This window comes from Scyliorhinus canicula, chromosome 1 (assembly GCF_902713615.1).
Source record: "Scyliorhinus canicula chromosome 1, sScyCan1.1, whole genome shotgun sequence".
In the NCBI taxonomy this organism is placed as follows: Eukaryota; Metazoa; Chordata; class Chondrichthyes; order Carcharhiniformes; family Scyliorhinidae; genus Scyliorhinus; species Scyliorhinus canicula.
Window position 1 is genome coordinate 202,322,196 of NC_052146.1, and position 22,274 is coordinate 202,344,469.

A 22,274-nucleotide genomic window follows, 5' to 3' on the forward strand; every position below is an offset into this window, starting at 1 on the left:
GCAAAGATCTTGGCCACAAGGGTAGAGGACTGTGCGCCAGGGGTCATTCATGAGGGTTTGTGAAGGGAAGGCAGCTGAACACCAATATACGTAGGCTTCGGAATGTTATAATGATGCCGGCGGTAGAGGGGGAGGCGGAGATAGCGGTAGCATTGGACGTGGAGAAGGCCTTTGATAGGGTTGAGTGGGGGTATTTGTGAGAGGTGCTGGAAAGGTTTGGGTTCGGGGAGGGGTTTGTCAGTTGGGTGAGGCTGCTATACGAGGCCCCGATGGCGAGCGTAGCCACGAATAGGAGGAGATCGGAGTACTTTCGGTTGTACCGGGGGACGAGGCAGGGGTGTCCCCTGTCCCCTTTGCGTTGGCAATTGAGCCCCTGGACATGGCGCGAGGAATTGGAGGGGTCTGGTGCGGGGTGGGGAGGAGCACAGAGTGTCATTATACACAGATGACTTGGTGCTTTATGTGGTGGACCCAGTGGGGGGAATGCCGGCGGTGATGCAGATCCTTAGGGAATTTGGGGGCTTTTCTGGGTACAAGCTCAACCTGGGTAAGAGTGAGCTGTTCGTCGTGCACCCGGGGGATCAAGAGGAGGGGATTGGTAGGCTCCCGCTGAAAAGGGCGGGGAGGAGCTTTCGGTACCTGGGAGTCCAGGTGGCTAGGAGCTGGGGGGGCCCCTCACAAGCTTAACCTCACTAGGCTGGTGGAGCAAATGGAGGAGGAGTTCAAAAGATGGGACAGGTAGCCGCTGTCGCTGGCGGGCAGGGTGCAGTCCGTCAAGATGATGGTGCTCCCTAGGTTTTTGTTCCTGTTCCAGTGCCTTCCGATCCTTATCCCGAAGGCCTTTTTTAGGAGAGTTAACAGGAGTATTACGGGATTTGTGTGGGCGCATGAGACTCTGAGGGTGAGAAGGGTGTTTTTGGAGCGGGGCAGGGATGGGGGGGACGAGCGTTGCCCAACCTCTGTGGGTACTACTGGGCTGCCAACACAGTGATGGTGCAGAGGTGGGTAATGGACGGGGCGGGAGCAGCATGGAAGAGGATGGAGATGGCGTCCTGCGTGGACACGAGCCTGGAGGCACTGGCAACAGCGCTGTTGCTGCTCCCTCCAACGAGGTATACAACGAGCCCGGTGGTGGTGGCTACCCTCAAAATTTGGGGGCAATGGAGACGGCATGGGGGGGGGGGGGGGGCTCAATGGAGTCCCCGATATGGGGGAAACCACCGGTTTGTTCCAGGGTGCATCGATGGCGGGTTTCTGGGCTGGCACAGGGTAGGTATTAGGAGGTTGAGGGACCTGTTTGTGGATGGGAGGTTCGCGAGCCTGGGTGAGTTGGAGGGGAAGTTTGGGCTCCCCCTGGTGAACATGTTTAGGTACATGCAGGTTAGGGCGTTTGCCAGGCAGCAGGTGGAGGGGTTCCCTCTGGTGCCCCCACGTGGGGTAAGGGACAGGGTGCTCTCCGGGGTGTGGGTTGGAGGGGGGAGGATTTCGGACGTGTACCACGTCATGCAGGAGGTGGATGAGGCCTCGGTGGTGGAGCTGAAGGGTAAATGGGAGGAGGAGCTGGGTGAAAAGATTGAGGTGGGGACGTGGGCGGATGCCCTGGGAAGAGTGAATTCCTCCTCTTCCTGTGCGAGGCTTAGCCTCATACAGTTCAAGGTGCTGCACAGGGCCCACATGACTGGGACGAGGATGAGTAGGTTTTTCAGGGGCGAAGACAGGTGTGCTAGGTGCTCGGGGAGCCCAGCGAACCACGCCCATATGTTCTGGGCATGCCCAGAGCTGGGGGAGTTTTGGAAGGGGGTAGCAAGGACGGTGTAGAGGGTGGTTGGATCCAGGGTCAAGCCAGGCTGGGGACTTGCAATTTTTGGGGTTGCGGTGGAGCCGGGAGTGCAGGAGGCGAAAGAGGCCGGGGTTCTGGCCTTTGCGCCCCTAGTAGCCCGGCGGAGGATCTTGTTTCAATGGAAGGATGCGAGATCCCCAAGCGTGGAGGCCTGGATCAATGATATGGCGGGGTTCATCAAGTTGGAAAAGATGAAATTTGCCCAGAGGGGATCAGTTCAGGGGTCCTTTAGGTGGTGGCAGCCTTTCCTGGACTTCCTGGCAGAACGGTAGGATAATAGAATCAAATTATATCTATTGAAGATAATAGAACTCTACTGGTAATAAGATAGACAATAGGTAGCTGAGATAAGCAGAGTAGTCCAAATTCCAAACGCATGAATTAACGGATAGCAAACATGACACTTTGACAGCCACCAGATTGCTATCCAGTAAACTCTGTGCCACAAGTGTATGTATATATATTTTTTTAAACATTAGGGTATTTGTAGTTTTTATAATAGTAATAACGATAACAGCAACATAAACACGGCACACAAAATATTTTCATCCCCATCACGTTCTTCGCACCCCCAATCAATGAAACAATAGCCTAACTCCCCCCCCCCCCCCCCCCCCCCCCCAACAGACTTCTGCCTCTGCTGACATTTCAATTTTCTCCGAGAAAGTTGATGAACAGCTGCCACCTCTGAATGAACCCTAACATTGACCCTCTTAGGGTGAACTTTATTTTCTCGAGACTGAGAAACGCAGCCATGTCACTAACCAGGTCTCTAATTTCAGGGGCTGCGAGTCGTTCCACATTAACAGTATCCATCTCCTGGCTACCAGGGAGGCAAAGGCCAAAACGTCAGCCTCCCTCACACCTGGACTCCCGGCTCTTCCAACACTCCAAAGATCGCCACCTCTGGACTCGGCACCACCCGTGTTTTAAGTATCATGTACATAGCTTTAGAAAAACGCTGCCAAAACCCTCAAAGCTTCGGGCATGTCGAAAACATGGGGCCATGGTTTGCTGGACCTCCCACGCGCTCGCACATCTGTCCCCTTCCCCCAAAGAACTCATCCGGGCCACCGTCATGTGTCCCCCCCTGGACTACCTTAAATTGTATCAGGCTAATCCTGGCACATGATCAGGATGTGTTAACCCTGCTTAAGGCATCCGCCCACAGACCCGCCTAAATCTTTCCACTTGCCCTTTAGTTCCTCGATAAGAGTTTCCTCCGACTCCATAAGTTCTTTGTAGATTATCGGATACCTTCCCGTCTTCCACCTATGTTCTGGAAACCACCCCCTCTCCCGCCCATGTTCTGGAAACCACCCTGTCCTGTATCCCCCGTGGCGCAGGAGTGGAAAGGTTGGAACCTGCGTTCTCAGAAAATCCCGTACCTGCAGATACCTAAACCCATTCCTGCTGGCAGTTTAAATTTCTCCTCCAAATCTTTCAAGCTAGGGAAGTTGCCATCTATAAATAGATTCCCCAATCCTTTCAATTCCTACTCTCCGCCATCTCCGAAACCCACCATCCAGTCTTCCCAGCACAAACCGGTTGTTGTTGTAAATCGGGGCTCAGACCAATGCTCCCTCCGTTCTCCTATATTTCCTCCACTGTCCCCAGACTCTCAGCTGCCACTACCACCGGGCTTGTGGAGTACCAGGCTGGCAAGAATGGCAGAGGTGCCGTTATCAGTGCCCCCAAACTTATCTTCTTACACAATGCCGCCTCGACACGCTCCCACTAACCCCCTCCTCCCCTACCAACCCCCCCACTTCCTAATCATAGCTATATTAGCCGCCCAGTAGTAGTTACAAAAGTTCGGCAGCACCAACCCATCTTCTCTCCCTCTCTCTTTCTCCCCCCCCCCCCACCCCGACTACACTCCAACAGCACTTTCTATTCACCAGTTTAAAAAAGGCCCTCGCCTCGGGCTAAAGACGGGGAGACACTGAAAGACAAATAAATCTGGGGAGGACTGTCATTTTCACGGTCTGTACCCACCCCGCCAGTGACAGCGGGAGCATGTCCCATATCCCAAAGTCCTCCTTCAGTTGTTCTACAAACCGGGACAAGTTTAACTTGTGCAATGTCTCCCATTCCAGTGCCACCTGGATTCCCAGATAGCGAAAGCTCCTTCCTACCAATCTAACGGCAGCTCTCCCAGTCTCTTCTCCTGTCCCCTCACCTGGATCGCGAACATCTTGTTTTTCCCCCCCATATTCAATTTATACCCCGAAAACCTGCCAAATTCCCTTAAGATCCGCATAATCTCCCCCATCCCCTCCAGCGGGTCCGAAATATACAGGAGCAGGTCAGCCACGTGAAGAGAGACCCGCCCCCCCGGACCAGCCCTTTTCAGTTCCTGGAAGCTCTTAATGTCATAGCAAATGGCTCTAGTAGAATTCCACCGGGTAGCCGTCCGGCCCCGGGTCCTTGCCCGACTGCATAACCATTTATAGCCCCTCCATTATATTGGGGCTCCCAGACCTTCCACCAGTTCTTCCTCCACCCTCGGAACCTCAACTGCCCCAAGAACTGCCTCAACCCTAGCCGGGGGTTCCGACTCATAACTTACTATAAAAGTCCTTAAAACACCTCATTCACCCTCACTGGGTCCAGGACTGCATTCTCACCTCTGTTCTTTACTCTCCCTATCTCCCTGGCCCCCTCCCTTTTCCTCAACTGGTGTGCTAGCATTCTACTGGCCTTTTCCCCATACTCATACACCGCTCCACTTGCTTTCCTCAGTTGATCACCGCCTTCCTTGTAGATAACAGCCCAAATTCCACCTGTAACCTCCGCCGTTCCTTCAGTGGCCCAGGGCTTCCGAATATTTCCCATAACCCTGGAGTATCTCCCCAACCAACCTATCCCTCTCGGCTCGTTCCACCTTTTCCCTATGGGCCCGTATCTAAATTAACTCCCCTCTAACCGCTGCCTTCAGAGCTTCACACACTGTTGCTGCCGAGACTGCCTCCGTATCATTTATTTCCAAATAGTTCTGGATGGACTCGAGTACTCAGTATCCACCACGCCCACCAGTAGAGCCCTGCTCAGGATAAGAAAGTTGATCCGAGAGCATACCTTGTGGACATGGGAGAAAAAGAAAAACACCTTCACTCTTGGCCGTCCGAACCTCCATGGGTCTACTCCCCTCATCTGCTCTATAAACCTCTAATTCCTTCGCTACGGCTGGCACCCTCCCGGTCCTAGATTTGGGCCGGTCCAATCCTGGATCAATTACTGAATCAAAATCTCCCCTCCATGACCGGATTATGTGACTCAAGGTCAGAGATGTAACACCCGCCTCAAATTCCACATCATCCCAGGTTGGCGCATATACATTCACGAGTACCATCCGCATCATAGAGTCCAGCCTTGAATGAAATACCTGGCCATTCAACCCCTTCCTCAATCTGGTCTGGTCTATAACCTTTAGGTGTGTCTCTGGTAATATTGCCACGTCTGCCTTCAATCCATCAAATGCGCGAATATGCGAGCCCTCTTAACCGGCCCGTTTAGCCCTCTGACATTCAGAGTAATCAGCCTATTCGGGGGGGGGCCTGCCGATCAGCCATCATCCTGCTCCGGCCGGTATGGAGCCGCCAGCTCTTGCCCCTTGCCTCCTCGGGCCCGCTCTCGACCTTCCCTTTGTCCCCTAGCAACAGTTCCGCCCGTCAACAAAGCAACTCCCCCCCACAGTGACAGCACCATAAACCCAACCCCCATATCAAACTTATCACCTGCTCACCCCCCACTGTGCTTCCATAAGCTAGCTAACCTAGTAGCTCATGGCACCAGACATGCTATCTCCCCATTGTTCTCTCCCCACACCGCACGCCCGCTTGGACATACATATTCAAAGCATCACAGTCCTCACTAAACAAACAGTAGAAAAAAATCCCTCCCCCAAATTCCAATGGAAGTTAACTTTACATTTCTGACCAGCTGCTCAAACATGGTATCACAACAAAAACCATTGAAAAAAAAAAGGGGGCAAAAGTAACCAAGGAAAAGAAAAAAAGGGAACAAGAAACAACAGTAACCCCTTATTACAGAGAGCACTGCGTATCGAAAACAACACGTGATTTTAACTAAATCGCCACCGCAATGTCCTCCCCAGGGTTCAGTGACCTTAATTCCCTGCTAGCCTTTTGTCCTTGATAATGTTCATAACTTCGCCCGGTGATTCAAAATAAAGTTCCAGGCCCCCAAACGTGACCCAAAGATGTCCTGGATACAAGATCCCGAACTTCACCCCTTCTTGAGGGCCGATTTTCTCCATTAAATCCAGCTCTCCTTTTGGCCAGTTCCGCGCCCAGATCCAGGTAGATGCGCAACTCAGTTCTCCCACATGCAGTTCCATACCTGCTCGGCCCACGTTCCTTGTCCAGGTGCATTCGAACCACCATTGCCCTCGGCGGTTCATTTGCTTGCAACTTCCTTGCAAGAGGTCTATGCGCTCAGTCCACTTCCAACGGGCGTGTAAATGCCCCGTCTCCCATCAACTTTTCCAACATACTTGCCACATATGCCCTTGCGTACGAACCCTCACTTCCCTCAAAGGCAGACAATCCTCAGGTTGTCTCCTGGATGTGCTTTCCAAGTCCTCATGCAACCTTTTCTGGTAGTCCTTCATCAGCCCCACCTCGGCCTTCAAAGTGGTTAAATTGTTCTCTTGCTCGGCCACCTTTTCCTCCACCTTCTGAATCGCCCGTCTGTGGGTTTCTAGACCCTATTCCACCCGATCAATCGATGCCTTAAAAATCGGGTCCAGCGTATCTTTCTTTAGCTTGGCGAAGTTCTCCTCAAAGAACTTCACCAGCTGTACCGTCGACCACTGTGCCAGCACCCCAGGATCCTGCATCTCAGTCATGTTTTTCAGACCTGCCAGCTCTACATGTTGTCCATGCTTGACTGTCTCCTTACACGGCCACTTCTAGTCCACTGCTCCAGACACTGCTGGGAGATTTTTCCTCACTGTCTCGTTCTCCGATTTACCCAGTAAACTTCCGAAAAACAAAAACGAGAGAAAGGTCCAAAAGTTTTGTCACAAGCGGGAGCTACCAAATGTGCGACCTCCTACTCCATGACGGCCACCGGAAGTCCACAAGTGTATGTATTTTAGGTGCAGACAGGTCTGGATTCAATTGTACTACTGTTAGCAACCTGTTGATGCACTCCTAAGATTCAGACATCCAAAAAGCTGTGCTCCAATAAGAGTCGACACTTTTGAGAAATGAAGAGACTCCATTTAATTTTGCCTTAAAATCTGTAAATTAAAGACTGCATGAATTCAAAAATCCTACTGTGAAATATCTACCCAATATTAAAATTCTCAAATTTATGCCACTTCCTGTCACCTTAATATTTCTTAATTACAAATTCAAATGTACACTTATGTTGGAATTAATCCCTATAAATTGGTCAGATTGCAACTTTCTGATAGAGATATTACAGCAGCATCGATAGCACAAGAGCGCCACATTGTAATTATAGACTTTTAGATAGGCAGATTCAATTATAAAAGCAGACATAGGAATCTACACTGGAAATACAAAAATAAGGGCAGAATTTATGCATTAAAATGGAGACTGAACGATACACTTGTCAGTTCATCTTCACCTCCTAGTTTTGCTTTACCCAAGTCTACACTTTGTTTTGACTCCAACATACCAGTATGATAGGCACAAACAATGAACTTCATCATCTTCTATTCAAAAAAATGTTTTATCCAGAATATTTATCACACATCAAATTTAGATTAAAAAGTCAGAATTTAAATGTGTTTCCGACCTGGAGCATTTTCCAATTTACACATTTTGCACACAAAGTAGTCTCACATGAAACATTGTTTACTTAGACTTTTGAAAGATAGTCACCTCACTAGAATACACTGTACTACATGGCATAATACCCATGTCCTTCTAAAACAGCATCATCCAACTTATGAACAATGCTGCAAAATATCCTATATGATGAATGAAAGCAAAATACAGCAGACACTGGAAATGAGAAATAACAATTGCAAGAAAATCTCAGATCTGGAAACTTCTGTGGATGTAAAGTTCAATAAGACTCTTAAATACCGTGTATATTTTATCTCAGTAACCACATTCAGTAATAAATATTGCACCACACTTACTGTGAATTCCAAAATATCCATCATTCAAAATGCACTCCACTTCTAGAAAAGAAAAAGGAAGCATTGGGAGAAGTCAATAATTGTTGCACCAGACACATTACTCAGTTTAAAATTAAAACAGTTTTGCATTCCTAGATACAAATAGTACTTGGATTTATTTATTTTTTAAAAAACACATTAACATTTAAATGCTTCTTAACCACAGACCGGTCTTCAAAAATAAAGCCTAAAATTAATTCAACAGCCTTTCTGGGATGCATATTGTGCACTGAAGGTCACTTCCAGCCCTTAGAATGTAAACAAAATTTGGAAAAATAAATGTGTCATTTCTTTCTCATAGCCAGTGACAGTCAATGAGAATCATGGGGGCAATGACCTTTGGACTGATTAGCGATTTATAGGATAAGGATCCGAAAGCAATACTGGAACCAATGTCGCTTCTAACCATAAGCATCAACTAAGAACACAAGAAACAAGAGTAGGCAATACAGCTTCTCAAGCCCGCTGTGACATTCCCTCAGATCATAGATTATCATAGAATTTACAGTGGCCAATCTTTGATCTCAATTCCTCGATTACCCTTCAGCTCAAAAATCCGTTTATCCATTGGAGTTGCCTTCTTTAACCGCTTCAGCTATTTAGGTGTAGGTATACTTACTGTGCTGTTGGAGGGGAGGGCAAAGGAGTGTTTCCAGGATTTTGCTCCAGTGACAGTGAAGGAACGGCGGTATATTTCCAAGTCGAGATGGTGAGTGACTTGGAGGGGAACCCCAGGTGGTGGGGCTACCAGATATCTAGGTATCTGCTGCTCTTGTCCTTCTGGATAGTATTGGTCGTGGGTTTGGAAGGTGCTATCTAAGGAAACATGCTGAGTTACAGCAGTGCATCTTGCAGATGGTACAGAAGGCTAACACTGTTCATCAGTGGTGGAGGGGGAGCAATCAAGCAGGGTTTGTCCTGAATGGTGTGAAGATGCCCGAGTGTTGTTGGAGCTGCACTCATCCAGGCTACTGGAGAGTAATCCATTACACTCCTGGCTTGTGCCTTACCGATGTTGGACTTTGACCTGCCCTGGTAGCTACAGTCTGCTACGATATACTTTCTAAAAAATCAATTTAGAGTACCCAATTAATTTTTCCAATTAAGGGGCAATTTAGAGTGGCTGATCCACCTACCCTGTACATCTTTGGGTTGTGGGGGTGAAACCCATGCAAACACAGGAAGAATGTGCAAACTCCACCGGACAGTAACCCAGAGCCTGAATCGAACCTGGGACCTCAGCACAGTGAGGCTGTACCACCTTCCTGCCCCGGTACACAGTATTAATATGGCTAGTCCAGTTCAATTTCTGATCAATGGTAACTCCCAGGATGTGGATTGTGGGGGATTCAGCGATGGTAATTCCATTGAATGTCATGGGGCAATGGTTAGATCCTCTCTTGTAGGAGATGGTCATTGCATAAATGTAACTTGCCACTCGTCAGCTCAAGCCTGGACATTGTCCAGTTCTTGCTGCATTTGGACATGGACTGCTTCATTATCTGAGTCGTCACGAATGGTGCTGAACATTGTGCAGTCATCCGCAAACCACTTCTGACCTTCAATGGAAGGCAGGTCATTGATGAAGCAGCTGAAGATGGTTGGGCCGAGGACAGTACCCTGAGGAACTCCTGCAGTAATGACATGGAGCTGAGATGATTGACCTCCAACCACAACCACCTTCCTTTGTGCCAGGTATGACACCTTCTCTTTGGTTTGTTTTATGTATGGGAAGGAGTTAAGTGGAGAAAAATGTATTCTCATGATCATGCCCAACCCTTTGAGCCAATGCTTTATGATCTACTTAAAGTTTTTGAACAGGATGCAAGACTAAACTTCCCTTTCTAATTTGTCATTTTATGGCACCAGTTGATACTTCTTGTTTAAGACCTAGCATGATTTTAAGTCATCTTCACTGTTGAGGAAGAATGGTTTGAATCTGTAAAAATGGACCAGGCCATTGCTCAACTAGTGAGTGTTTTAGAAGGAGACCTACATTCAACCTTATTTTTAGGTAGGTAAGGAGTACATTCCTAAAAATGACTTCTGCACCAATGAGAAACTGCATTAATAGCTTACTAATGCAAGTTCTAAAAATTACCCCAACTCCTGCCAGCCTTTATTTGATTAAAAAAACTTGAGGGGAAGCTCAATAAACATGAGGTAGAAACAAAATGTTGATTGAGTTCGGAGGACAGAAGGCATGTATGGGGCATGAACACTTGCATGGACCACTTGGGCTGAATAGCCCGTTTGAGAAAGAGAGAGCAAGTCTAAACTCAAGGCCCTTATTTCCTGTGCTCTTAGTTACCCAGTGTAGGAACTGGATAGGAGACCTTCAGAGCCCTTGATATGCACACATGACACTACCTGTTTCACTCAAGCCTCCATATGACTTACTCCAGCATAGTAAATGCAAGAAGCCCACACTTAAATAAATAAGAGACAAGGGAACCTTTGTATATAATCGGAATTTGGATAATTTCATTTGAGTTTAGTCACAAGCAATATCTCCTTTACAAAACAGTCAGATGCTAACACAACTGTTGACTCTCCAGAAGCAAAGTGCCACCCTTCTAGAAGCTTTTATAACATAGCTTCTTGGCAAGTGCCATCCAAGTGCTACATATATTTGACATCCAAAGCTGTTAGTGGTCTTTATATTAGGTGCAAAATATGAGATGTATTTCATTCTCAGACATACTGCTGATTGTTCTTGTGTGGGGCGCAGCGGTTGCTGGTTAAGTGTTTTCAGAATCCTTAAGGGAGAGGGGGAACAGTCACAAGTTGTGGTACAGATCGGTACCAACGACATCCGAGAAGGGATGGGGATTTAAAACAGGAATTTAGGGAGCTAGGGTGGAAGTTGAGAGCCAGGACAAACCATGTTGTCATCTCTGGTTTGTTGCCGGTGCTACGTGCTAGTGAGACGAGGAACAGGGAGAGAGAGTGCAGATAAACATGTGGCTGCAGGAGGGAGGGTTTCAGGTACGTGGATAATTGGAGCACATTCTGGGGAAGGTGGGACCTGTACATACAGGACGGTTTGCACCTGAACCAGAGGGGCACCAATAACCTGGGAGGGAAATTTGCTACGGCTCTTCGGGCGGGTTTAAACTAATTTGTCAGGGGGCTGGGAAAACGAGCTGTAGTCCAGAAACCAGTGTTGAGAGTAGTGAGGTGCTGAGGAGGGTATCAAGGTCACAGGAGTGTACCGGCAGACAGAAAGGTGGGTTGAAGTGTGTCTACTTCAATGCAAGGAGCATCCGGAATAAGGTAGGTGAACTTGGAGCGTGGATTGATACTTGGGACTACGATGTTGTGGCCATTACGGAGACATGGTTAGAACATGGACAGGAATGGTTGTTGGAAGTTCCGGGGTATAGATGTTTCAGTAAGAGTAGGGAAGGTGGTAAAAGAGGTGGAGTAGCATTGTTAATCAAGAATAGTTTAACAGCTGCAGAAAGGCAGTTCGAAGGGGATCTGTCTACTGAGGTAATATGGGCCGAAGTTAGAAATAGGAAAGGAGCGGTCACATTGTTTTCTATAGGCCCCCAAATAGTAATAGAGATGTGGAGGAAGAAATTGCAAAACAGGTTATGGATAGGTGTGGCGATCTCAGGGTAGTTGTCATGGGTAACTTTAACTTTCCAAATATTCATTGGAACCTCTATAGGTCGAACAGTTCGGATGGGGCAGTTTTTGTACAGCGTGTGCAGGAGGGTTTCCTGACACAATGTGGATAGGCCGACAAGAGGGGTGGCCACATTGGATTTGGTACTGGGTAATGAACCAGGCCAAGTGTTAGATTGGTGTAGGAGAGCACTTTGGAGATAGTGACCACAATTCGGTGTCTTTCACTATTGCAATGGAGAGGGATAGGGCCATACAGCAGGGCAAGGTTTATAATTGGGGCAGGGGTAATTATGATGCGATTAGGCAAGAATTAGGGAGCACGGGCGGCACGGTGGCGCAGTGGTTAGCATTGCTGCCTACGGCGCTGAGGACCCGGGTTCGAATCCCGGCCCTGGGTCACTGTCCGTGAGGAGTTTGCACATTCTCCCCGTGTCTGCGTGGGTTTCGCCCCCACAACCCAAAGATGTGCAGGGTAGGTGGATTGGCTACGCTAAATTGCCCCTTAATTGAAAAAATAATTGGGTACGCTAAATTTATAAAAAAAAAAAAAAGAATTAGGGAGCATAAGCTGTCAGGGAAAAGCACAAATGAAAAGTGGAGCTTGTTCATGGAAAAAATACTGTGTGTCCTTGATAGGCATGTCCCTGTCAGGCAGGAAGGAAATGGCCGTGAGGGAACCATGGTTCACAAAAGAGGTTAAATGTCTTGTCAAGAGGAAAAAGGAAGCGGATGCAAGGATGAGAAAACAAGGGTCAGTTGGGTCGCTTGAGGGTTACAAGGTAGCAAGGAATTAGCTAAAAAAGGGCTTAGGAGTGCTAGGAGGGGGCATGAGAAGTCCTTGGCGGGTCAGATCAAGGAAAACCCCAAGGCTTTTTACTCTTCTGAGAGAAATAAAAGAATGATCAGGGTGAGGGTAGGGCCGGTCAAGGACAGTAGTGGGAACTTGTGCATGGAGTCAGAAGAAATAGGAGAGGTGTTGAATGAATACTTTTCTTCAGTGTTCACCAAGGAGAGGGGCAATGTTTTTGAGGATGAGTGTGTGATACAGGCGGGTAGGCTGGAGGAGGTAGATGTTGAGGAAGGCCAAATGGAATATATCCAAGCATTCTTTGGGAGGCAAGGGATGAGACTGCAGAGCTTGATCTTTGGGTCCTCACTGTCCACGGGGGTAGTGCCAGAGGACTGGAGAGTGGCAAATGTTGTTCCTCTGTTCAAAAAATGGAATAGGAATGACCCTGGTAATTATAGGCCAGTTAATCTTACTTCGGTGGTCAGTAAGTTAATGGAAAGGGTCCTGAGGGACAGGATTAACATAGGATTAATGACCATTTGGAAAGATGCAGCTTAATCCGGGATAGTTAATATGGATTTGAGACGGATAAGTCTTGCCTCACAAATTTGACTGAATTCTTTGAGGAGATAACTAAGTGTGTAGATGAAGGTAGAGCAGTTGATGTCGTACACATGGATTTTAGTAAGGCGTTTGATAAGGTTCCCCATGGTCGGCTCATGAAGAAAGTACGGTGGCGTGGGATAGAGGGAAATTTAGCCAATTGGATCAGTAACTGGCTATCATGTAGAAGACAGAGGGTGGTGGTGGATGGAAAATTCTCAGACTGGAGACCAGTTACCAGCAGTGTACCACAGGGATCAGTGCTGGGTCCTCTGCTATTTGTGATTTTTATCAATGACTTGGAGGAGGGGGCTGAAGGGTGGGTCAGTAAATTTGCTGATGACACCAAGATTGGTGGAGTAGTGGATGAGGTGGAGGGAAGTTGTAGGCTGCAAAGAGACATTGCTAGGATGCAGAGCTGGGTCGAAAAATGGCAGATGGAGTTTAACCCTGATAAGTGCGAGGTGATTCATTTTGGTAGAAAAAGTTTGAATGTGGCTTACAGGGTCAATGGCAGGGTTCTGAGGAATGTGGAGGAACAGAGAGATCTTGGGGTTCATGTCCACAGATCTCTGAAGGTTGCCACTCAAGTGGATAGAGCCGTGAAGAAGGCTTATAGTGTGTTAGTGTTTATTAACAGGGGGCTTGAGTTTAAGAGGTTATGCTGCAACTATACATGACCCTGATGAGACCACATTTGGAGTAGCGTGTGCAGTTCTGGTCCCCTCATTATAGGAAGGATGTGGAAGCATTGGAAAGGGTGCAAAGGAGATTCACCAGGATGCTGCCTGGTTTGCAGGATAGGTCTTCAGGAAAGGTCGAGGGAGCTAGGGCTTTTCTCTTTGGAGCAGAGGAGGATGAGAGGCGACTTAGTAGAGGTTTATAAGATGATGAGGGGGATAGAACATAGAACAGTACAGCACAGAACAGGCCCTTCGGCCCTCGATGTTGTGCCGAGCAATGATCACCCTACTCAAACCCACGTATCCACCCTATACCTGTAACCCAACAACTCCCCCCCTTAACCTTACTATTAGGACACTACGGGCAATTTAGCATGGCCAATCCACCTAACCCGCACATCTTTGGACTGTGGGAGGAAACCGGAGCACCCGGAGGAAACCCACGCACACACTGGGAGGACGTGCAGACTCCACACAGACAGTGACCCAGCCGGGAATCGAACCTGGGACCCTGGAGCTGTGAAGCATTTATGCTAACCACCATGCTACCGTAGATAGAGTGGACATTCAGAGACTATTTCCTAGGGTGGATGTAGCTGTTACAAGAGGGTACAACTATAAGGTTCAGGATGGGAGAGATAGGAGGGATGTCTGAGGTTCTTTACTCAAGAGTGGTTAGGGTGTGGAATGGACTGCCTGCTGGTTAGGAACTTTCAAGCAGTTATTGGATAGGCATATGGAGCACACCAGAATGACGGAGTGGAATAGCTTGATCTTGGTTTCGGACAATGCTCGGCACAACATCGAGGACCGAAGGGCCTGTTCTGTGCTGTACTGTTCTACGGGACAGAATGCCAAAGTTATGCTGCGTGAGAAATTTGCATCAAACAGGCAGCTGCTGGAGATAAAATAAAGAGGTGTTGAATTCTGTATCTTCATTATTACCAAAAGACAGGATGATACTGGAATTCTGACTCAAGAACATACCGTCAATAGTGACAGTCTAGTGTCCTGAAAGGGTAGTTCAGCTCGGACAATTGCGTGCTCAAAGACAACTTTTGTCATTCGAAATGTAGATATTAATGAAAGGAGTAGCGCAGAGGTACTGGAAGCTGACTTTTCTTCAATAAAGAAATAGAGTCAGACATTCCAGACCATGGCTGGAGTGGTCTTTGGCCAGTGTAAGGGATAGTTACTTTAAATACAGCATTGTAAGAAAGTCTAGCGGAGGGTCCAAAGATGTCTAATTTTCCTGAAGCACCAGAGATGGCATTGCTACAACTACAGATTGGGCATCCAGTTCTTTTGCTCCACCATTGAATGCATTTAAGGCTGGGATAGACAGAAGTTTGGTCTTGGGGAATTAAGGGATATGGGGAGTGGGTAGGGAAAATGGAGTTGAAGCCCACATCAGCCATAATCCTATTGAATGGCGGAGCAGGCTCCATGGGTCGTGTGGCGTTTCCCTGCTATTTCTCCCGCCGTGTTTCTTCAGCATCACATGTTATCTTGTGTTGGCTCTCATGATGATCACTTTTTATGCATCCTGCTTCTAAATATTGTACTCACCTGTGACATGCAATTTAATTCTTCTCAATTTCTAGCTCCTAGGTGTTTTAATTGCTTTCTTCTTCTGTCTTTAACAATGCAAACCTTAATAAAAAACTTAATGGCAAATTAGGTGCAAAGTGGCACACTCAGTGGCAGCACATGGAGAACAGCTAATGTGCTTTAGGCTTTGAAGAGGAAAGCGTAGCTGTGGTGCAGCACACTGAAACAGCAGCATGCTGTTATGCAGAATGTAAGGCAGGGACATACATGCTGCATCACTCAGCCTCAACACACCAATATGCAACCCCATTCACTCAACTGTGGGAAGACTAGATGCTTCCGAGTAGCTGATTTCGCTGGACCAGAGGTGAAATGGTGGTAAAAGCTCATCACCAGTGACCAAGATAGAGAAGTGGAAGAAACTTTTAGGCACTTAAAAATTGTATTTTGAAGAAATTCAAATCTTAATTTACATGTACAGAATACTTAATAGAAATCAGATCTTTACAAGAATTTAATAAAGTTACTTGGGGTTGGGACAAACAAATTAGTAAAACAAATCTATTTTGTATGCTTATAAAGTTAAACAAATACATTTAGGGGCAAAAAAATTACATACTCTCAACATAAAATGTTACAGGTTAAGATGTATGCATGTGGAAAAAATAGAAGCATTGACACTAAACATTATTTCTACAAATGCATGGAGCATCAGTGCAAATGTAGCAGTGGAGTACTTAACCCAACACAGCCACATGCAATAGCACCATTTTAAATAACTGAAAAAAACTTGTTTAGTGAAAAAGATTCAGTAACACATCGTGGAGCAGCACGAGAATACTGCCCAATATTTGATTTATATTGCAGACAAGGTCAATTTGAGGTATACCATGATTTTAAAGTTAAAGTTTGCAGCATTCTCAGAGAAAACTTAATTTGGTCTTCAGTGCAAATTGCAGCACTCCGGTAGTTAACTTATTTTATTAGGAATGGTTCAAATTGACGAGTGGTCCAGGGATACAACTGATCAATGCTTCAATGTGGTAGGAAGCAAACTGCGCCCGCAATTTCTCACATAGATAGTTCCAAATTGCCACTGGGCTGAAAGCATTGCGGCAAACAGAATGTGGAGAGTGAGAAAGGGGAGGTGGTGGGGGGGTGGGAAAGCAGGTACAATTTACTGTGTTGGATGATCAGTCATGATCATAATGAATGGCGGAGCAGGTTTGAAGGCCAAAATGATTTACTTCTCTCCTATTTTTTTTATAAAAAGGTGTATGTGAGCAGGCAAGAGAGCGAGATGCAGAGCATGAGACAGTGAATATAGAACACCTTGCAGAGGTATCAAAATAGACCTTGATGTTGGATTCAGAGTCAGTTTAAAGTGAAATATTGGTTCAGAACATAGACAGAGTAACTAGGCAGGAACACAAAAGTAGGCAGAATAAAATGACTTCGAAATTCTGGTCATATTTTCTGTCCAACTTGACACATTTGGTTCACAAGAGTCAAAGTATAATGTGGTAATAAAGGCTGGCGTTAAGTAGTATCTCTTTCAATTTGAAAAGTAAATGGCAATTGTCAGATGCTTAATTTTATTACATGTACCTCTGCTATTGCCAATCTGGCAGATAACAGAAACTCAATACACTGTAGTGACATACCCGACGAATTAAATGATCGTGGATGAGGATGAGTCTCCCACTTGTTGACTAGCACTTGCCGAAGATCAGCAGGGTTCTGAGTCAAGTGATAAAAAGATTAAAGCCCTTTATAATAATACAAAAGGACTAGAAAATGTAAGCTCAGTGGACAAGATATGTTTTTAACCACTTCTGGTAGAATGTTTACAAATCAATCTGTGCTTTTCATGTAGTAACATGAATGCCTGAAATTACAGGTACTGAGGATAATAACCAATATTGAAACTGGATTGACCACAGTAGTTTAATAACACAGCATATTAGAGCACCAACGGATGGCACCACTGGAGAGATGAAGATTTGAACTTCTTATTAAAGAGTTCCAATCTCTCATTTCTGTCACAGGTCCCATCAATTCCCTAGAGGAGAGAAAAGTTGGTAGGAGTCCTAATGCCAGGTTGTCATGAGCGTCGGACTGAACAGCAGTACTGGCAGATGCACAAGAACAGGCTGCCAGGTCTGCAGGAGGTGCATAGCCCAGCAAGACCTGAATAGAAACTAAAGGGTTTAAATAATTTTTCTGAACCATCATACATGCACCATAAATACAATTACAAAATGCAGCTTAGACTCACTCTTCAATATTGCAAGTAATATTTTTGAACTTTAAAAATACTGATTGCTGAAAATAACAAATGCTGAATAAACAAAATAAACATAGTATTCTTCAAGTTACTTATAAAGGATCAAGGAGGGAAATGAATTAGAGCTTTCACTCTTGGAATCAATGTGAAGCAAGATACAAGTCTGATGCTAGTAGGGACTAATAGACAAGTCTCCTCCTTCTGCTAGCTGTAAGGATCTACATGAAATAGTTCGGCAGCTTCAATGCATGGACCCTGTCAAAATGTTTCCTCCACTTCTGGTTGCACTTGCAATATTCTTCACAGCAACAACAACCAGTGTGGGAAATGGAGAATAAAAGGGAATAAGTGTTCTCTTGTTAGGACCTCATTAGCCCCAAGGAACACAAGATTAAAAAACACGAGCAAGCTTTAATATTCCACAGGTTTTCTTTCTCAAGCAGCTGAGACACCAGTATAAGCTTTAAATACAAATTGAGTAAAATTATAAAAATGACAAATCTACAGCATTCGCTTAGAGATTACCTATCTGGGCTTGTGTATATCTGGTGGTTAATATTTTTTAAAATTGCATTATTAGTAATCAAAATGGCCTCATGCACAAGCACAAATAATGAAAACAAAAAAGGGACATTTCTAAATGTTTCAGTTTTTGTTTGAAACCAATAGGTAAAATTAAAATCAGTGTTGTCACAAGGTTGATCTGACATACCAGCATCAATGCCCCCAATACAAAAGCCTGTCCACTTGCCAACAAGTGTTTTATTTAGCTCAAACCTTTTTCACCATCAATGACAAGCAGCCAGGAATTACCAGTGTCTTAATGTTATATTGCTCAAAATCCTCTTTCTTGACAACCACACCAAAGAAAAATTCCAGCGCCACCATTATACTTTACAGAAATCCTAGTGGCAACACTGATAAATAGCTTCGCTTTCTTTTACTTCAATCAATTTCTGTTGATTTGTACATTTGTTAGAACAGCAATTGATTTTTAAAAAACATTTAATTGTTCGTGCATTTTCAGGAAGTTCAATTAAAGTAAAACTGAAGCACTCAGGTTATGAACTCCTCTAAAGGTTGCCGCTCTTCATTTTAAAAACCAAGTATAGAAAGATGAAAAAAGAATACTTGCAACATGCTGACATTAAAAGGAATCTAATGGTAATAAATCTTTAAAGAAGCGAATTGATTGCCAATTGAGAGAAAGTAGATGATGCAACAGATTATTTACTGCTGCTAAAGTGAGCCAACCAATAATAAACTCTCAAAAAATATAACGCAAAAGGGAAGGAAAGTGGGTCAAGTCTATATATTTGCAGAAGGAAAATATTTTACACAATATAGGAATGAAGTTGCCAATGCAGAACAAGTGAATGGAACAGTTTAACATACTACACTACCTCTACTAGTTAATCCTCAATTTATTTTTGGTTTAATCAGAAGATATTATCAGTCAATGTCATAGATTGCATTCATTGTATGAGTGGCTGGATTAAGGACAAGGATTTTGTGACAAATATCTAACCTAGAAAAGCCATGTCTTTGCTTGCCATTTTCTCTCTCTTTACCCCTGTAAAATTAACTTCATTTTATGCATGATGGCCACTGTCAATTGGCTATTCAGCTGCACCGAGCCCAATCTTGTCCTTCCTCCAGGAGGAAGGAGGGAGAGAAAATGGAAATACCAGACAACAAAACTTTACCCAGACCATACCCATCTCCTGGTATCTGCTTATACAACATCATGTTTGAGAGCAAATAATCCATCAGATTTTACAGCAGAATTCTCAAAAATAAGACATGTCATTTAGTATAGTCCAGAAAACATGTCTTACCTTGCGTTCTATGACGTAACATTTAAAATAGCGATATTGGAAAACAGTGGCGCCTGGGAGAATGACTGTTGCTCTCCATATTAGGCTGCAGAAAAATGTCAGAAACATCTCATTAACATCATTTGATAGAATCCCTACAGTGCAGGAGCCAATTCGGCCCATCGTGTCCGCACCGGCCCTTAAAAAAAGAACCCTACTTAGGCCCACACCGCCACCCTAACCTTGTAATCCTATCTAACCATTTTGGGCATTAAGGGACAATTTAGCATGGCCAATCCACCTAACCAGCACATCTTTGGACTGTGGGACGAAACTGGAGCCCTCAGAGGAAACCCACGCAGACACGGGGAGGAAGTGCAGATTCCACAGAGTCACCAGAGGCCGGAATTCAACCTGGGTCCCTGGTGCTGCGAGGCAGAAGTGCTCATCACTCTGCCACCATACCGCCTTTTGATTTTACATTGAGGTTATTACAAACCAACTATTTAGAGCCTTTAAAGCACATGTGAACAGTTAGTTATAATTTTGGACCAGAAGGGAGTAAAAGTACATTAAAAGTCGATTGTAGGGAAAAACGTATTTAAGTTTATAACCCAAGGTACATGACAAACCCGAAGATGCTAGCCTTGGCGATTGGAGTCAATTGATCTAGATAAAGTCACCAAAGTAATCAATTCCATGAGGCTCTTTGTCCTCCCTAATTCCACCAACTCTTTTATTTTTAAAACATAGATTATTAAAAATATTGAAACACAGAAGGGGTACTGATAATCATAAATTTGAACTGTCAAACTGTGAATTAAGGAGGGAGCGGAATTAAATTATGAAGCTCATGTATTTTTTTGCTCGAGACCTAAGCCATGAACAAACCTTTGCATAAATAATCAAGAGTAAAAGCAGAATCGCTGGAGCCACGCCTAATTCAAAAGAATCAATTAGAACCTGATTTTACTGGCAAAGGGGAGAAACGGGAGAAACATTACCTTTCCTGTTACCAGTAAAGTAGGAACAAATCTGACCAAAGGCGTCTCTTGCAACAGGATAATTTGTGGATTTGCTAGTCAACTGTGGACTGTACTTTCCCCAATTTGAATGGAACTAAAATTAATGAAATATACTAGCCACTATGGAGTCAAAACAGCAATTGTTCCAATATCATGAATCCTAATTCAGATAGTTTAATGTCACCCTAAGCAATAATTGGTACACAAGACGATGCTTCATAGAAACAGATATTCGAACGTTCAAGCCTACTCAACCATTCGGCATGATCATGGCTAATCGTCCAACTCAATAGCCTAAACCTGCTTTGTCCCCCATAACCCTTGATCCCATTTTCCTTGTGCCATATCTAGCTGCCCTTGAATGCATTCAATGTCTTAGCCTCAACTACTTCCTGTGGCAATGATTTCCACAGGCTCACCACTCTTTGGGTGAAGAAATTTCTCCTCACAATAAGCGATTTTCATTTCATTTCCTAAATGGTCTACCCCAAATCCTCCGACTGACTTCTGGTTCTGGACACACCCACCATTGGGAACACCCTCCCTGCACCTACCTTATCTAGTCATGTTAGAATTTTACAAGTTTCTATGAGATCTCTCCTCATTCGTCTGAACTCCTGCGAGAACGATCCTAACCTAGTCAGTCTCTCCTCGTACTCAAGTCCCATCATCCCCGGATTCAGCCTGGTAAACCTTCGCTGCACACCCGAGAGCAAGAACATCCTTCCTCTGATAAAGAGATTAAAACTGCACACAATATTCTAGGTGTGTAGACACACAAAGGCCCTCTATAACTGCAACAACACATGCCTGCTGCTGTACTCCAACCTCTCGCAATGAAAGCCAACAATCCATTTGATTTCTTTATTGCCTGCTGCACCTGCATGCTTACCTTTAGCCACAAGGACACCCAGGTCCCGCTGCACACTCCTCTCTCCCAATTTACAGCCATTCGGGTAGTAATCTGCCTTCTTGTTTTTGCTTCCAAAGTGAATAACTTCACATTTATCCACACTCAATTGCATCCGCCGTTGATTTGCCCACTCACCCACCCTGTATAGGTCATGCTGAATGAAGGATCTCTGCAACCTCATCACAGTTTACTCTTCAACCCAATTCGGTATCATCTGCAAACTTTTGAGATGTTACATTTTGTTCCCTCGTCTAAATCATTAATATATATTGTGAATATCTGGGGTCCCAGCACCAATCCCTGTGGCACCCCACTAGTTACTGCCTGCCAATTTGAAAAGAACCCATTAATTCCTACTCTGTTTTCTTTCTGCCAAACACTTTTCTATCCATCTCAATACCCCAATCCCATACACTTTAATCTCACATGATAATCTCTTATGCAGGACTTTATCAAACACTTTCTGAAAGTCCAAATACACCATATCGACTGGCTCCCCCTTGTCAACTTTACTAGTTACATCTTCAAAGAAGTCCAATAGATTTGTCACGCATGATTTTCCCTTCACAAATCCATGCTGACTCTGTCTGATCCTGCCACTTTTCTAAATGCTCTGTTACAAAATCCTTGATAATGGATTCCAGAATTTTCCCTACTAGAGACGTTAGGCTTACTGGTCTATAATTCCCTGTTTTCTCTCTTACCTCCCTTTTTAAATATTGGAGTGACATTAGCTACCCTCCAATCTGCAGGGACTACTCCAGAGTCTATAGAATGCTGCAGGATGACCACCAATGCATCCACTATTTCTAGAGCCATTTCTTTATGTACTCTGGGATGTAGATGATCAGGCCCTGGGGATTCATCAGCTTTCAATCCATCAATTTCCCCAGCACCAATTCACTACTAATATTGATCTCCCTCAATTCTTCCCCCTCTCTAAATCTT

At 45.1% G+C, this 22,274-nt stretch overlaps 1 protein-coding gene across 4 annotated transcripts in view; it reads right to left on the bottom strand.

The window, feature by feature from the left end:
* Positions 1-22,274, bottom strand: part of gpcpd1 (glycerophosphocholine phosphodiesterase 1) — a 103,827-nt gene that overhangs the window by 52,411 nt on the left and 29,142 nt on the right. For 3 of the 4 annotated variants that reach the window (XM_038806184.1, XM_038806193.1, XM_038806202.1), the window contains 3 exons: positions 19,410-19,494; positions 16,949-17,024; positions 7,983-8,024 (listed from right to left, as the gene is read on the bottom strand). In XM_038806184.1, coding sequence (XP_038662112.1) covers positions 7,983-8,024; positions 16,949-17,024; positions 19,410-19,494 — 203 coding nt within the window. The remainder of the gene's footprint in view (positions 1-7,982; positions 8,025-16,948; positions 17,025-19,409; positions 19,495-22,274) is intronic. The other variant, XM_038806210.1, reaches the window with a different exon arrangement.